The sequence below is a fragment of the Filicampus tigris genome, chromosome 10, assembly GCF_054856515.1.
Source record: "Filicampus tigris isolate MCC_2025a chromosome 10, RoL_Ftig_1.0, whole genome shotgun sequence".
In the NCBI taxonomy this organism is placed as follows: domain Eukaryota; kingdom Metazoa; phylum Chordata; class Actinopteri; order Syngnathiformes; family Syngnathidae; genus Filicampus; species Filicampus tigris.
Window position 1 is genome coordinate 10,232,651 of NC_141226.1, and position 16,473 is coordinate 10,249,123.

The 16,473-nt window shown below is 39.7% G+C and overlaps 1 protein-coding gene across 1 annotated transcript in view; it reads right to left on the bottom strand.

Annotated features, from left to right (window-relative positions):
- Positions 1 to 16,473, bottom strand: part of LOC147140782 (receptor-type tyrosine-protein phosphatase S-like) — a 105,056-nt gene that overhangs the window by 40,882 nt on the left and 47,701 nt on the right. The window contains exons 6-7 of the mRNA XM_086042299.1: positions 7,990 to 8,100; positions 276 to 290 (exon numbers count right to left, since the gene is read on the bottom strand). Coding sequence (XP_085898425.1) covers positions 276 to 290; positions 7,990 to 8,100 — 126 coding nt within the window. The remainder of the gene's footprint in view (positions 1 to 275; positions 291 to 7,989; positions 8,101 to 16,473) is intronic.

Here is a 16,473-nt window from a genome sequence, read left to right on the forward strand (position 1 = left end):
CGTGGCAATGTAGGCAAAGGCACATTGCAACAACAAAATACTGTACAGTACACAAAAGTTTCATACAGATAACAGTGTGCAGTCAAAATGAACTGGGTATGTGGACAGGAGAGGGTTGTAATAAGGTGCCGTGGCAATTACAGAGTGATCATCGGACACGTTAAGTAAAGAACAAGACAGCAATGAGAGAGGCAGAACGGAGAGAGAAGAAGAACAAGTGCGGGCAAAAAAGTGAGGTAGTAGGTGCATGTTTATAAGTTAGTAAACTTATGTACATGTGTCTGTCGCTCCTACACATCGGGGTGTGGACAGAATGCGGAGGGGGAGGAGAAAAAAGGGGGCGGGAGAAGAGGGGAAGAGAGATAAAGAGAGGGTTAGAAGAGGGTTTTCGAGGGGGATGGAAGGGAAGAGGGGAAAGAGAAGAGGAGCGAGGAAGAAGAAAAAACATGAATCTATTTAAAAACACAGCTATACCAGAGTCAGGCCCATTCAGAGAGCAGGTGCTTCAGAAGTAAGAAAAGAAAAGAAAGGAGTAAAAAGGAAGAAGAAGCTCACAACACAGAAAAACAGAAGACAGAAAAAGACAAAGCGATCAATGGACAGACAACTTAGAATGGAGGGAGAATGAAAGGGAAGCGAGAACCACAGCAGTAAAAATCGGATCACTTCGGCAACATAAAATGGTAAAGAAAATTGTTTACAAAACAGTCGAAGTAGATGTAGAACTCATAATCTTTACTTTATCCGGGGAACAAATTGTTACATTTTTCAACCTCCCCAAAATAAATCAATGAACATGAGGATAAATAACAGAGTAACGGTAAATTCACGAGAACCTCCACTCCTTAATGAGTGACATCGTGACTTGGAATCTTCAAGGCCCTGCACATCCACCCCACTCAAAGAATCTAGAGACAATTTAATAAAAGTCAACATGTTTTCATTTTAATTTAGAAGACAAGGAACAATCGATTGCCACTATATTCAATTTATTAGTTACAGATAAAGTGGAAAAGCATTTTTTGGCATGCTTGAGGAAAATAATGCCGGAAGATGCCCAGAATTGGATAGAGAAGTCAAAGACAAGGAGACAGAGACAAAAATCTGTTAGAAAGAGACATGATTAGGCAAGCATCTCATCTCACCAGAGCATGCTGGACACACACTGACACACCCACCCACCCACACACACACACACGCACATCCACGCACATAGACCAACATTCAGCATGCACAGTATGCAAACACATACGTGCAATGGAACTACATCTTAAGCCTATAATTATGCACTGATAACACTTGCATGAGCAAAACGTAATTGTCATTCAAACATCCTGAATAAAGAGTGAGGAGTCAGGTGTGTCAGAAAAGTTCCAGGGCCAGTGTCACAAAATCCATTTTTCAAATCCGAACTGCAAACTATAATTGATGAGCGTAAATGCAAAACAGACGTTTCCAGTTTTGAAATACATTTTGTTATTTATTTATTCATTTTTATTGGTATCCAGGTTAAAGCGAATCATTTTATTTCATGTATTCAAGATTATTATAAATTAAAGACGTTTGCAATTTTCTGAACGTTTGAAAAATCATCCATCTCGGGCTCCATCTTACGCTTCTAATTTTATTTGAGGTAAATACTCACGCCTTGGCAAGAGTAGCCTGTCAAGAGACTGTAGGGACAGAACGTGTGACCGAAGAGATTGTCAATCGTTCGTCGTGGATGCAAGGCCACCCAGCAGCCTTGATTTTCCATTGCACATTCCAAAACATCCAACATCAAACCGGTAGCATTTAGTGTTTTACAAAACTCCGGCATGAATAAGTCAGGCTAGCTATGTAGCAGCTCTGGCTAAGATCCTTCATGTTCAAGTAAGCGAGGGGCTTGTCTTTGGTCAGAGACGTGAGGAGAGGGGTGGGAGGGAAGTGAGGCTATGTTCAAATCTTTCAAAATCCCCCATTAAGCAATTATTTGAAAAAAACAAAAAACGAAACATGTAAAAGTCTCTCACGAGGTTCAACAAGGTCTTTGATGTTGATTATCGCAAAACTGGATAACTCCAGAAAAAAGTCCAAAATTTTCACTTTACTATAAAATCTCACTGAAAATATATTTTCAATATTTGCCTATAAAAGCAACACTTAACCTTAAAATAAGATACGGTAATCTTTATTTTTCATCCTTCAAAAAGAGTGAGTGAGTTATCGTCTTTGTTGTTCACCGACTGACTTGATTGCCACCAACATTGGCGAAGGCTTCATCGCTGAATCTGCAGACCTGATCACTAACTGCAATCTCACTGAGTTTCATGATATCATGTCTCTTGCAGTCTTTCATTAAAGGATATTATTTTATGCTCAAGCTAAAGTATAGAAGCAAAGACTTAATGACAAATCGTGCGCGCAGACATGTTTGAGGACGTACTTATGACTTTGTGATGGCGTAAATATGTACGGCCTCATGAATGGCTTCAATGCAGATTGTGCTAGCTTCAGTACAATGTGTACAGCACTGGTTGGTTTCAGAAATAAAACGTCTATTCTTGTTTAGCTCTATAAAGGAGTTGTTTGGGTTAGGAAGTGCAACATCAAACCATGTGGTGGTGGGAACTCTGCTAGTAAGCGTTGCTCTATTCTTGTCCAAACGGTGCTTGTCGTTTTTTGCGCTAGAGCTTGTCAGGTTTTCTTTTTTTGAAGTAATCACCCCGGAGACTAATGCAATTTCCCAGCCTTCTCTGTCATGCCTTCATGCACTCCTGGAAGGATTTTTCCACTATCCACCATACACAGCTCTGTCATCTCGGCCATCTAGATGTCATTCACCTCTTCAAAACGGGTCTCCATGATGATCCCCTTGAACTTTTGAAATTGAAACAAAATAAAAATGATAATCGCACAGAGCAATGCCCAGTGAGCAGGGAGGCTCTATATTCTTCACGGCAGGGAAGTGTAGGACGCTCAGTGTATTGTGAGCAGGCTCGTTGTTGTGGTGAAACAGCCGCTTCTCTGTTGATTGTGGCCCATAGTGAAGGGGAAAACTCATAGTTTGGGTTTGTGCCACCTGGTCCTGGAACGTTTCTGACACCCCTCTTCTAACAGGATCTTGCACAAGGAATAATTCCTCACATGCTCAGAGAGCTGCTTGCATAAAAGTAATAGAGGCAGCCCTCATGATCCCCCCTCCATTATCCATAGTTTGAGAGAGGCGTGAGGTTACATCTTTATTAGTCGAGCCAGCCTCAGTGCTGTCCTCTGTATTGAGACTCTGGAGGCGGTCGGTTAAAGGAGACCTTGGCACAGCCACGGGGATTACGGCTCTATCTCTGCAACCTTCGAAACTAAACAGCATGGAGAGAGCCATTGAGGACGATTGGCGGGCTGACATTTAGTCTGCACAATTCCATCTGGCTCAAGGACGCAACTTTCATCAGTCGTGTAATAAGGCGAAACTTATCCCCTCAATACTTGAGAATGCAAACGAATAGGATTGATTCCAAATGTCAATAGAAGCGTGTCGGAGTGTTTGGTGGCGATAGTGACAGTGCAGACAAGTGAAGCTCCACAGATTGCATTAACACAGAATTTTTTACACGAGATCATAATGTCTTCTTTAAGTTGCTTGTATGCGATAGTGGACTCACAATCACTGAGGCCTACTAAGGCCATTTCAATTCATGTTTGACATTCATGTTTTACTGGACTTAACCAGCGTATTACCTTCAAGTTTCTTTTCATTGTTTTAAATCATTAAGTTACATACTTTGGGGAGGTGTTCATGTTTGATGGTTTTACCTTATTTAATGGATACAACCGGGAGACTAAAGTAACAGAAAATATAAAAAAAAACCTGACTTTCGCCATGGATATAATTATGAACATTTCTAGTTGTCAGTTACTTTATTTACCCGGTCGTTTTTTTCTTTTTTTTTTTTCTTGTTGACAGTCTGGGGTGAAATTAACCAGAAAGAACACACTGGCAACATCAAGGCGCACAGAAAAGGACAGACTGAAATATATCATTATGCTAATTAATGTTATTTTAGTTTACCTAACTGTCACGATTAAAACCCCACGGAAGATAGAGGTCGACTTGTGCTACTACGGGGCTCTACAGAATGACAGGATAACAAAATCGCAGCTGTACAAACAAACAAAGAACAAAACTAAAAATGAAAAGATAATTTACAACAGTAACACCTGTAGCTTTCATGAGTGGGTAAAAAAAGGAGACATCTATTTGGGGAGATGCCCATAACTAATGGAGGTGCAGCTTCATTTAGATTGCAGGTTTCTGTTTGAAGATACACAGTGCAGATAAAGATGTTAGCAATAGGTTCCATTCCATTTAGCTTAAAGAGGCATTCCCCTGTTGTTGCTCAAGTGTAAGTGAGGGACTCATTCAGTCTTTGCCCCTTTAGTCTATAGAAGCTCTGCTTTTATTCTCCGGCTGTATTTTAATGAAGGGATTGAGAAAAAAAACTCTATTCTGTTTTTACTTCTATGCTTGAGCCGTAAACAAAATGGTCATCTTAAGCGTTGCAGATTGTATCTGATTTATATTTGCTGATTTTGAACCAAGCAAATAAAACAAATAAATGTGCGGTACTCCAATGCTTTGTGCTAGCAGCAGAAATTTGTTAAATAATGTATGCGGAGTCACTTTTTTTCTTAGATAAAATTCACACGACATAGGTGTTGTTACATTTATGAAAAGGTAAATTAGTATACTGTGCTATTAATATTTGAATGATCTATATTAAATTACTGCCACTTAATTACTAACTCTAGCCTTCTTTTCTTCTAATGCCCTGTAGTGAGGTGTCCATTCCGACTTGCGATTGAATGATTAAATATATTTCGTTGGCCATGAAATATTACCAGTTTGACAGTGCGAGAGCAACATGGTGCTTGTGGGACCACATGAGTAGTGTTCCATATTGATATCTATCTGTTTTTGACCTAGTTAAATCATTGTTGATAATTAGCATGAGAAATCATCAACATGATCAGTGTCTTCGCCTAGATGCATATCATTCATTATTACTAACAACTGAATTAAAGTTAATTTGAGCAAATTTGTTATTTCAGAACTGTGTATCAAACTAGTAGCACTTCACATTAATCAGTAGCCAAGAAGTAGCTCTCGGTTTCAAAAGGCTGGGGACAAAAGTTTGCTGCGTGATGCATCACAGACCTCGCTGGCCAGTCACAAATTCTCCATGTTATTTACAGTAAATTTGACTGTGATCTTTTCCTGCCCAGGAAAAGAAGCCCAATAGTCTCCTTCTTTTATTAAAACAAAAAAAAAAAGTCTTTCTGGAGAAGTATCTGCAACATTTAATATTTTTTGCTGTTTATCGCAGGGTGTGAGCTGTTTCCAGTTTAGCTAACTAAATCTAATCCAGATGCGGCATAAATTGTGATGATGAGTCATTACTGCAAACTCGCTGCCATTTTATTAATCTCAGTGAATGTGAGGGTTAGCAATGTCAACATAGAGATGGAAATGGTGCTGTCTTCCCGCCTTCATTTCAGACTCAAGCCAACGATCCAACACAAGAATCTTGACCCGGATCAAACAAACCAACGTGCGGGTATGACTGGGAGTTCAAGGTTCCCACTGGATGCAAAGTGCGAAACTGGAGCACATGCAATGTCAGGTTGATGCAATGACGCAGATGCAACAGAGGAGGGGGGGAAACGAGACACATTTAATAAGAACACAGAGGGTGTGGGAACGCTGTGCGTCATGCTCTTGACGTGCAAGTGGTATCCCTTTCTCTTTCTCTCGCTCGCTCCTTTCATGCAATCATCACCTCTTTTGTATCATCCAATTCTTGGGTCTGCACGACAACAGGGCCATACCATGCAAAAAAACATTGATTGGGGAAAGGGTTCTGCACACAAGGCCTCAAAAAGCAGTCAATGCATTTGGCTGTGTAGGCTATACTATAGTATGGAGAGCGGATTTGGAGAAATTAACCCAATCTGGGAGACGGTTTTAACAATCTAAATAGAGTGCGGTGGTCTTTCAGGATTTTCTTTCTTTCTTTCTTGTTTCTCTCTGTTTCAATAAGAGAAGCTTTCTGAAACAAAGGAGTAACAAAAGAAAAGAGAGAGCACACCAACCTTCTCGAAGCTCTGAGGGATGGAAGGGGGTTGATGTGGAACACAATGACGTGAGGAGAGAGAACGAGGAAACACAGAGAGAATAAAAACGGCCTGCGCAAAGCCACCTCACGCACGCGCACACACAATCACGCACACACACACACACCCACACACGCACGCACACGCACACACACACACGCACACACACACACACACACACGCAATCTGGAGGCTGCAATCATTAGAAATGGTTCAGCAGAGATCATGTGGATGCATAATGGTGCCAGTAATGTATTTTTTTTGGGATGTATCTTAAGGGTAACCCAACTAATTGATTGACCTTGTACAGTAATGGTCAAACTCAGAGGAGGGCAAACTTTTGTGCTCAAGGGTCATATTTAATTTCTAAAAAGGACAGATGGGCCAGGTCCTTTGTAGTTAAGATTTTCAAAAACTGTTAAAACATTTATGTAGACACTTAACAGTGTTAAGCATTGATAATGCAACAATTCATTTGCCTTTTAAAACAGTTTCATTCAAAACTGGGTTTGAAAAAATCAAAAAACGTACGTTAAATAAAAAGTCCAGTGTATGTAAAATCTATGTTATTATTTAAAATAGATCAATTAACCAATGATTTGAAAAAAGATAATTTAAAGGGAAGTCAACTCAAACATTTTCTTCACAAGAATATTTTCTATGCGGCCCACTAGTCTAAACATGGCACTCTGGTTCATATTGCGTTGAAGGAATACGGATTAAGCAGCAAAATCGGCCCGATTTTATCCATCTAAGGGGACGGCCATTTTGCCACTTGCTGTCGAGTGAAAATGACGTCACAAGTGCTTAAGCGCTCAGGTATGGAACAATAACACCTCAAACCCAGAAAACAGGGGAGCAGTGATTGGTGCACTTCATCTCATAAATTAGCCATCTGCGTTTGAAATGTAAGCGCCGTTTGTTTTTAGACAATTACATTATTTAGGTATAATTTATATAAATGTGCAGTGCATTTTAAATTTAATAACACACACTTATTTAAGTGCAGCATTTTCAAATGGCTTACATCCATCCATCCATTATCCAAATCGCTTATCCTCACAAGGGTTGCGGGTGTGTTTGTGAGACAAACAAACATCCACACTCACATCTAGGACCAATTTAGAGTGTTAAGTAACCTATCATGCATGTTTTTGGAATGTGGGAGGAAACCGGAGTACCCAGAGAAAACCCACGCAGACACGGGGAGAACATGCAAACTCCATACAGGTAGGCCAGGGCTGGATTCGAACCCACGACCTCTGCACTGTGAGGCAGACGTGCTAACCAGTCAACCACTGTGTCACCCCAGTGGCTTACAATAATACCAAATATAATTTTTGATCAACATATAGGCCTTCTGCTCTACAAGATTTTAATGCCGGTCATGATGGTGGTATTTAGAGAGCTAATTATTTTCAGAGGATGGTATGTGTTGTTGAAAAAAAAAAACAATGAGCAACCACTGACGTTAAGACTTGGGAGGGCCGGATTAAAGCCTCAGGCTATAGTTTGCCCACCACTGGTTTAACCCCTCAGGTCAGACATCCTCAGGTACAACATCGATTTGAGTAGACAGTGACGTCTCCATGCAGTTAAACCGTGGTGTGTTTTCCACCGCACCACGGGTTAAAGTGGCCTTGTTAAGGTGAGAAATACCAAACAAGAGCAACACGTACTGCAGACAATGGGTTGGTTAGTAGTACTTGTTGAAAGAGCACAGTAATGGAAATGATACGTTTGGTTATAACACAACAGCACCCCAGCAGTGGTGATTTCAAGGTGTTTCTCTGTAGCTATGTGCGTGTTTTTGTTGCATGTTGTGTTTTCAGACCCTACCTCGCACATAGAGGTTGGCTGGCGAGGAGTAGCGCACACCTTGAGAATTAGTGGCCACGCACTCGTACTTCCCTTGGTCGGTTTCCTCGCTGTTCTCGATCTGGAGAGCTCCTGAGGGCAGGAAGATGAAGAGAGGGAAGAATGATGTTCAGTTGAGTCAAAGTCATTTTTGATGGCTTCCGGCTATCACATGGTTCATGTCTGTTTGTTGGTCTTTTCATGTGTCTTGTACATTGTGACCCTGGGGGAGCTTCCCTTCTATTGCTTCCACATCCATCAAAGTCTGTTTTGTTGTTATTTCTTTTGAAGTGAGGCACTGTTTGTAGAAAGTACAAAAAACACGAGGCAACTCTGTCCTTCTTCCTTGAAATCAGAATGTGGCTTGAGATATGAGTGACTTGCCTTATGAGTTTCTCGAGATACAACCTACATATAGTTAGGGTGATTTTTTGCTTCAACATGCCGGGAAAAATTTGAGATGCTGTATGGTAGCGGTGAACGCAACTCGCTTTACAACAAGCAGCGGTTTGGCAGGTAGAGAAAATTTGCTCAAAAAAGAGCCTGCAAGCTACAGTATATAAGGCCACTGAAGTTGAAGTTTATTGTCAAACTAAACATAAAACAAAAACAATTACACATTACACACAAACGCATAGCTTTGTCTTAGATTCTGCTTAATGCAAACAAACAATGCAACGGATCGACATAAATAGACAGGGTAACAAATAGCATCTATATGGTGTTGTAACGCTTTGGGCACAAATATTGGAACACAAACAGTGGAGCAGCACATGCAGACTGACAATACTCAGGTATATACCATTTATCCTCTAAAAATGACTAATATTACCAGTACTGCAGTTTATTGCGTCACTTACAGGGGTTGTGAAACTGCAGTACATGACTGTATTACAGTGTCCCCTGGTGGTCAAGTCAGTCAAACAAACCAGAATGAGCTGCAATGAATTACACGTAAATTGTTCAAATCGTTGCGTTCTATTTAATTTGGTGAACAGCAAATTTTAATCAAAGATGGCTTGATGTGACCCTGTTTTGTTTATTTAAAAAAGTGTTTACTTTGTTCTAGCACATCTGATTTTTTTTCATTCTTTAGTTTAAAGTTTGACCTATAAAAGCTTGCGTGATACGGATTTTACCATGCGTTGTAATTTATAATCATGACGTTTCAGAAAAAAATCTACCTGTGGCCCTTAATACAAAAATGCTCCTAAATATATTATTATTGTAATTATTATGATTATTATTATGATTATTATTATTATTATTATTATTATTATTATTATTAATACCTGATGTCCTACAGAAAAATCGAAGGCAGATTCGGAATAAAAAAGATTAATCTAGAAAGGTTGACTTGCATTTCTGATTAAAAACATTTTTTTTTACCTGTTTATGTTATTACTGTATTTTTAAGTACAGTATCATAGAGTGCTACTTCCCTTATTAAAAACATTACTTTTGTTTTTTTAGGCTGGAATGGTTAATGGCATTTTCATTCATTTCAATGGGGAAAGATGTGTTCACGCATGGTCTACTAGTCACACATTAGCCACTTTGCACTCCATATCTGTGCTAGCGTTAGTTAGCTGCAGTCACATACAGTATCAGTCAACGGAATGCTCACCTCTGATGTTCTCATAAATAATTAAGCTCATATCTCAAGGCACCACTGTAAAAACTGTGACCAAAATGTGACACTAAATTAATGCATAAAGTTTGTGAATAAAAAAGAAGTCCCCAAATGACTTTTTATAAACTTTAAAGAGACAGTTACACACTTTTCCTTTTGGTTTTAGCAGCTAAGTGGCATTCAGTCCCCAGAACCCCACAGCAACAACCCAATGATACTCTTTAACTCATCCACTTGCCTCTTTTATTTCTTCAATTTTCATCCTCCTACTTTCTGTGTCTCCCTAAACTAAAATTATCCCCAACATTTGTTAGGTGTCCTTTTCTTCATCTGGTTTCAAAGAGTCCTATTCTTACTGCACTTTATTCCCCCTTTTGCTAACGGGCCTTTTGAATTACCAGCAGTATTTTTTTCCTTTCTTGCAGCTTACTGTGTCACATTCATTTCATTCCGAAACCAACTTTGACATGAAGCCTGAGGAGGAAGTACATAACCAGGGTTTACACTCTGCTGCATTGCGCTCAGCAAAGACAAAAAAGAAAAGAAAAAAGGCATCATTCAAAACACACACCTCATACACACACTAACTGTAGAACAAAAGGAACCCACACAGTCATACCCACACGCCAATGCATCCACACACAAAATATAGCATATTATACAGTGAGGCACATTAAATCCCTCAGGCTGGTTAAAATTATCTACAGTTCATACATAGGAAAATATATACAAGCTTCACTAAAGCATCAGCAAGCCTGTAGCGTACCAAAGAAATGCTGATTTATTCATTTGTTTATTTTTTAATGATGTCTAGGTAGTCTACCTAGGATGTTGGTTACAAGAATATTATACATAAAGCATTTAACTCAAATACATAGAGTAAGTAAATATTTTTCTTATTTGTGTATTTGATATGGACATAGCTAAAACATTGGACAAACCAGATGCAATGCTTTAAAGACCCTGTAAAATGATTTCAGAGAATTGTTTCTAAATGCCTTATATATGTCTGAGGATAACTGCTGAAAATGTGTCATTGACTAAGAAATACGAAATAAGAAACTGTTTCTCACCATTTCCATTTGCCTGATTTTTTGGGGCATGGTTAAATCAGTGGCCAATGATGCATTTAGGTGTCCCGTGTGAGTCGCCCCTCCCTCACTGTATAAGAAACTGGCTAGCTGCCGCAACTGAAAGTTAATTATTACCTATTAGCTTCCGAGCTAGCTGGTGGTGGGTGTCCCTCGTCTCAGTGTTGATAGCCCAACCCAATGGGATATATTCCTGACACCAGAGGGTTTAAGTGGATATTTTTTCACGGCTCTTATTTACCCCAGCTTTGACCATTTACATGGGTTACAGAGTATGCATTATGCGTGTCATGTGAGTAGATAAATAAAAGTGCAGATGAAAAATACTAATATTATAATATTATTGTTGTTGATAAATTTAGGTTATAATTCAATTGTGAAAATTGCTAGCCAGCTATCTACTCACCATAAAAACAATACTATAGATAACTACAATGAAAATTTCCATTTACGAGATACCCCCATACTATTAACAATAAGCTGCTCAGCAAAGCAATCGTGTTTCAGTGGCTGAAACTATACTTCATTTTAGTGTTTAAGATCCTCATTTGTATCCGTTCATTAATTTCAGAGTGGGACAAATGTTTCCGTCTTGTTGGAGGCAAATGCTCCTGTAAAAATTTGTGATCCTGGTGCAATTGCAGCAAATCAAAAGGCCAACAAATTGTCCCGATCCCTACTTCTGAGTAAAGTAGGATCGCTTTCTGCTGGCGGTCGTCTTCCAAAAGCATCCACAGCACTGTTAATAATATTTGCATAGTAAATCTTTTTAAAGGTGAAGTCAGACCATACATTTTTTTCAAGAATATGTTCGATGCAGGCCCAATAGTTAAAACAAGGCATTCTGATTAATATTGCGTTTATGGAATACGAGATAAGGAAAGTTATCACAGTTGCTCAGGGCTCAGATAACGACCAATCATGGCTAAGCTTCAGAAAACAAGTGAGCTGTGATTGGTCATAACCTGAGCCCTGAGCAACTGTGATGTCATTTTGACAGAATGTCACAGAATTGACAAAATGGCTACTCCCGAGATGGCTAAAAACGGGTGGATTAATTTATCTTACTCTTATTTCACAAATTCAATATTAATCAGAATGCCTTGTTTCACTAATGGGCCTGCATAGAACATATTCTTGAAAAAAAAAAAAGGTTTAGTTGCAGTCATGAAATAACTCACACAAAACACTGCTGTGGAATGTTGCAGTGAGTGTATCTCTGAATTACAAACTGAACTAAAACAGCTGCATAATGTTGGTTTAATGAACACTGTTTTGTTCGTATTTCCCTTTTAAATTAAATGTAGTGCAGTAGAGAAGCTGTGTAGAGAAGATAACCGTCAAAAAACATTAAATCTAATGGTGGACTCTGTGTCATTTCCAGTTGCATCCAGCTTGTACATGATTTAATCAATTAAATAAAATCTAATCAGATGAGTTGTAGTACTTTGCAAGTGGGTATTTTCTGTGCCTGTATGCGTCATTCTCCAAGGGCGATAAAGTTTGATTTGTTTCAGCCATCTTGTTCTCAACATTGAGAGTTGAGGCTCAGCAAGCTAAATCTATCATCCAACCGGAGTCATTTTTGTCAGGCACATGAAAGGAAACCCGCTCATGGCTCTGCTTCCCTGTTTTTTCCCTTCGTTCACAGTGCAGAGAAAGCTTGTGACGGAGGATTAAGCAATCATTGGGCCCAACTCTCCTTCAAAAACAAAGTGTAGTCAGGAGTACTATCACACAGTGCAGAGGTTAGACCTACATGAAGAACACAACTCTTGTCAAGTGCAAAGGTCACAATGGGCGCATACACAAATGAGCGGCGGTCAATCACGATGCAAGTCAGTTAAAGGATGACCTACAAAAAGAGAAAGTCGAGGAAAGAGAAATGGAGAAGTAAGCTGCTTAAAGAGCCAGACTGAGATATGATCTCTGTCAACCCAGTTGCAGTAAAATGGTGGGAGGTGTATCATGACTCTTGAAATGATACTGCTTGAACTGATAGCTATACCGGCTCAAATGGAACACCTGGAGTCAACTGAGGTAGAAAGCTACCGTCTATTAGTAGAAGAATAGTAATTTCACACATTTGAATCACTTCCTTTTGATATTTTGAATGTGAGTCATTATGTGAGTGCTGCGAGGCTAAAGCATTCACAGTAATGCTTTTTGAAAGATAAAATGTAAAAGGGCCTATAAATGAAATGTAATTTTATTCTTTATGCTAATTGTTTTTAAATCTATTAATGATATTTCCCATTCCTACGCTCTTGCCTTGTGTACTGTAATAGTGTTTCGTTGGAGTCAGCCAGTCCCTCCTGAAAGCTCTTCAGCTGGTGCCGCTCACCTCTCAACACGAAAGAAGCAAATAACATATATTCTGGTCTTCTATGAACTTCAGAGTTGATTTTAAGATTCTTCTTTTCATGGGCTTGTCCATGCATCCTGAGCTGTGTTAAGATAAGGAATGTGTGCTAGGCCACAACATGTGCTAAGCTAAAGCATGTGCTAGGATAGAGAATGTGAACAGTTAAAAGCGGCCAAACAGGAATTTTTTTAGACCACACTCAGCAATGTCATTTTCAGAGCTGGGCATTCCGCCTAGCCGACGGACCGGTCTATCTATCCGCATATGATGGACGGCCATTTTGCCGGCGATAAACGATAAACCTGAAATTAAAAAAAAAAAAGAAGACGGATTAAGCATAAGCGTAACTGTTTTTAGAGTGTAGGCGGACCGGCCCACAGGCGGGTACTATTTATTCCGGCCAGACAAAATGGCGGATAAACAGACGGCGGAAGGGTACCCCGGCTGTAGGCGGAAGGCGATAAACGAACTGCAAATTTTTAGTAAAATGACCAGCTCTGGTCGTTGTGTAACAGGGGCGTTACCGGGGGGGGAGGCAGGGTGGTCAGTGCCCACCCACGGACACGCTCTGCCCGTCCAAAGAAAATTTTACAGGCTATAACCATCTAAATTAAGGATGGGATAATGTCATAGTGGTTTCATATTTCTTAAAAAGAGATATATGGCTGTTACACATGATTATTGTTATTTGTTTGGGCAATTGATTTTAACCAACTGTAGTGTGCCCTCCCCTATTCAAGCAGGTGGAGAAGGCTTCTTTTGTAAGACTTGAACAGGCTGACCATGAAGTGTAGAAGCCTTCTGCATCTTATACTTTTCCCATTTCCTGCTCGATAGTATGGAAAGTGGTAGCAAATGTTTTTGAGTTTCTCTATTACCGGTACTCACTGTTGGTGAGAATTTTTTTTGGAACACCAAATAGATTAAAAAAAAAATCAAGCCTTCTTTTTCCATTGTTGGTCCAAACTTCACACTTCTATTTGTTCCAAATCTCTTATCGGTCTTCCCGCCCCACTTTACCTCTCTGAGCTGTTCCATTCCCAAACTCCTGCCTGGTGCCTCAGGTCAGCTGACCAGCTGCTCCTGGAGGTACCAAAGTGTGAGCTGAAGGGATAGAGCTTTTTCTATTGCGGGCCCCAAACTAGGGAATGACCTCCAGGTGCACATTAGTCAAGCCCCCTCACTGTCCATTTTCAAAGGGTGCTTTTAAACCCATTTTTATTCCTGTGCTTTCAACACAGCATGAGACTCTGCACTTGTTTTAGTGTCCTATTTGTTTTTATTGTTTTAAACTATGTTATTGTTTCATTGTTTTGAAATTGTATTAGGTTAATTGTCTTATGTTTTATGTTTGATTTTATTATGTGCATCACTTTGTTTCCGATGAGGTTGTCTTTCAAATGCTCTATAACTAAAACTGAGCTAAGTTGAGTTTTTTTCTCATCTTGTTATTATTCCACTATTCCAAAGGCTATTGATAATTTTGTTAGTTTTGTCAAAAATAATAAAGTAGCTTCATTTATTCATTCGTTTTGCATTAACACAATATCCAATAAAACAACATCCTTCTTTTGCAACTTTTCAACTTTGCCCAACCCACAATTCTTAGGTAGGGCAGGTCTATCAATTACCCAGCAGTCAACTTCCGGGGCCATCTTGCAGGCCATCTGTTAGGCTGTGGGTGTCAGAGTCCGTTAAGTGCTTTGGTAAACTCTACGACTCTTAGTCTCTCTTGCCATATGTTGATGGATCGATTGTCATGCTTCACTTCACTTACTGTACATCTGGTGAGGCAGGTGGTACAAAAACAAAAAAGAGATTGAGATGGATATGTTGATTGGATGGTCAAGGCAAAACCTGTGACCGCTGACTTCAACAAGCAAATCGTGTCCGAAGTGATCTACACACATTAATACATTTAATAATCAGAATCTCTGGTCAGTATGATGCATTTTATCAAAATGTTTTGTTATGTTATTAGATAAAAATGGATTCTGCTCCCGTTCGTACCTGGCACAGTTGAGTGTTTTAAAATGACATTTTTATATAGAATTGATGGTTTCTATAATTAAACTGTGATAGTGGGACTATTAAGAGCTGAATTAAGTGGGGTAAATCCCCAATGAAGAACCAGGTACCTAATGCAAGACGGCCTTGCCGGTATGTTCCTACAAATAGATCCTGGCTGTGTCATTAAGGGTTTGTCCTTTGGAAAACAGCAAAAAATCCTCAAAGGCGTTGTTTCTGTACCCTTGACACTTGACTTTTACAGCTAGGGAACCTTTTTAGCCCTGAAAAGGGCACAATTGAGTTTGATAATTAGCCCGATGGAATACATTAATGTACTTTGTGCCACGAGGGACAGAAATTGATTGCAACTCTATTTCTGGAAATATGGAATCTTTCTAAAATAGGGTGCAGTTATCTCCAAAATCATTTTTCATCCTCACCCATATGAGCCACAGGAATATTTCCACATCTCAACAAAGAAAAAGAGAGAGTGGAGGAAAGCAACATTTATGTCCCCAAACACACCCCTGGCTGTGATCCAGTGAGAGCTGGCAGCCGTCTCCAAAATCAGAGGCAGAGCTTGGAAGGTGCCCTCATTTAAGTGATCTTAAAGGAGCGTCATCCACACAACATCTTGCCACTATTTTGTGCATCTCTCAGGTGTAATTGATTCCCTCTAAGGCATCTCACTGCAGCGTTTGGTTCATTATACAGCACATTTTGTTGCTCGGCTCTGTAGCGCTTTTGTTGAGTAGAAATTCCATTAAACCTCACACTGAATCGTACTTTGCAATTTGTCTTGATACTCTTTCATCGGAGTGATACTTGGCCTAACATGCTGCACTTGTGAATACGTGTCATGCTTGGGAACTTCCAACAAAGGCCCAAATAACTATCGGAGATGAAATACACTACAGTAGATGATGATTACGTACAAGATATCTTGCGAGACGGCAGCGAATTGCGTGGGACCTCAGCGTACCTCAGCAGTTTGGCAAGAAGCAGAGGACTGACTGAATAACGCTCTGTGTCAGTTTTGCCTTTTCTTTGGCCATTTTGGCTTTGGCTTGTCAACAAGGAGTGTAAAGAGAAGAAGCAGACTGACACTATGCGCATAATAGCCATCACTAATACTCGGTAGAGTGTTTTTACATTTTTACAGTAATTAACTTGTTTGTACACTTTATGTGCTGTCACATTTTTTTCCACCAGCTGCAGGTGGAATGCTACCACAAGATGTTATTGACCTGGAAGCCAAGACGCAGCTCTGAAAATTGGGATTTTCTCTATGGATCTGAATGTTTAATAAATCATTTTCATTCTTGACTGATCATTGACAATGGGGACAAAAACGTGACTCGTGTTCA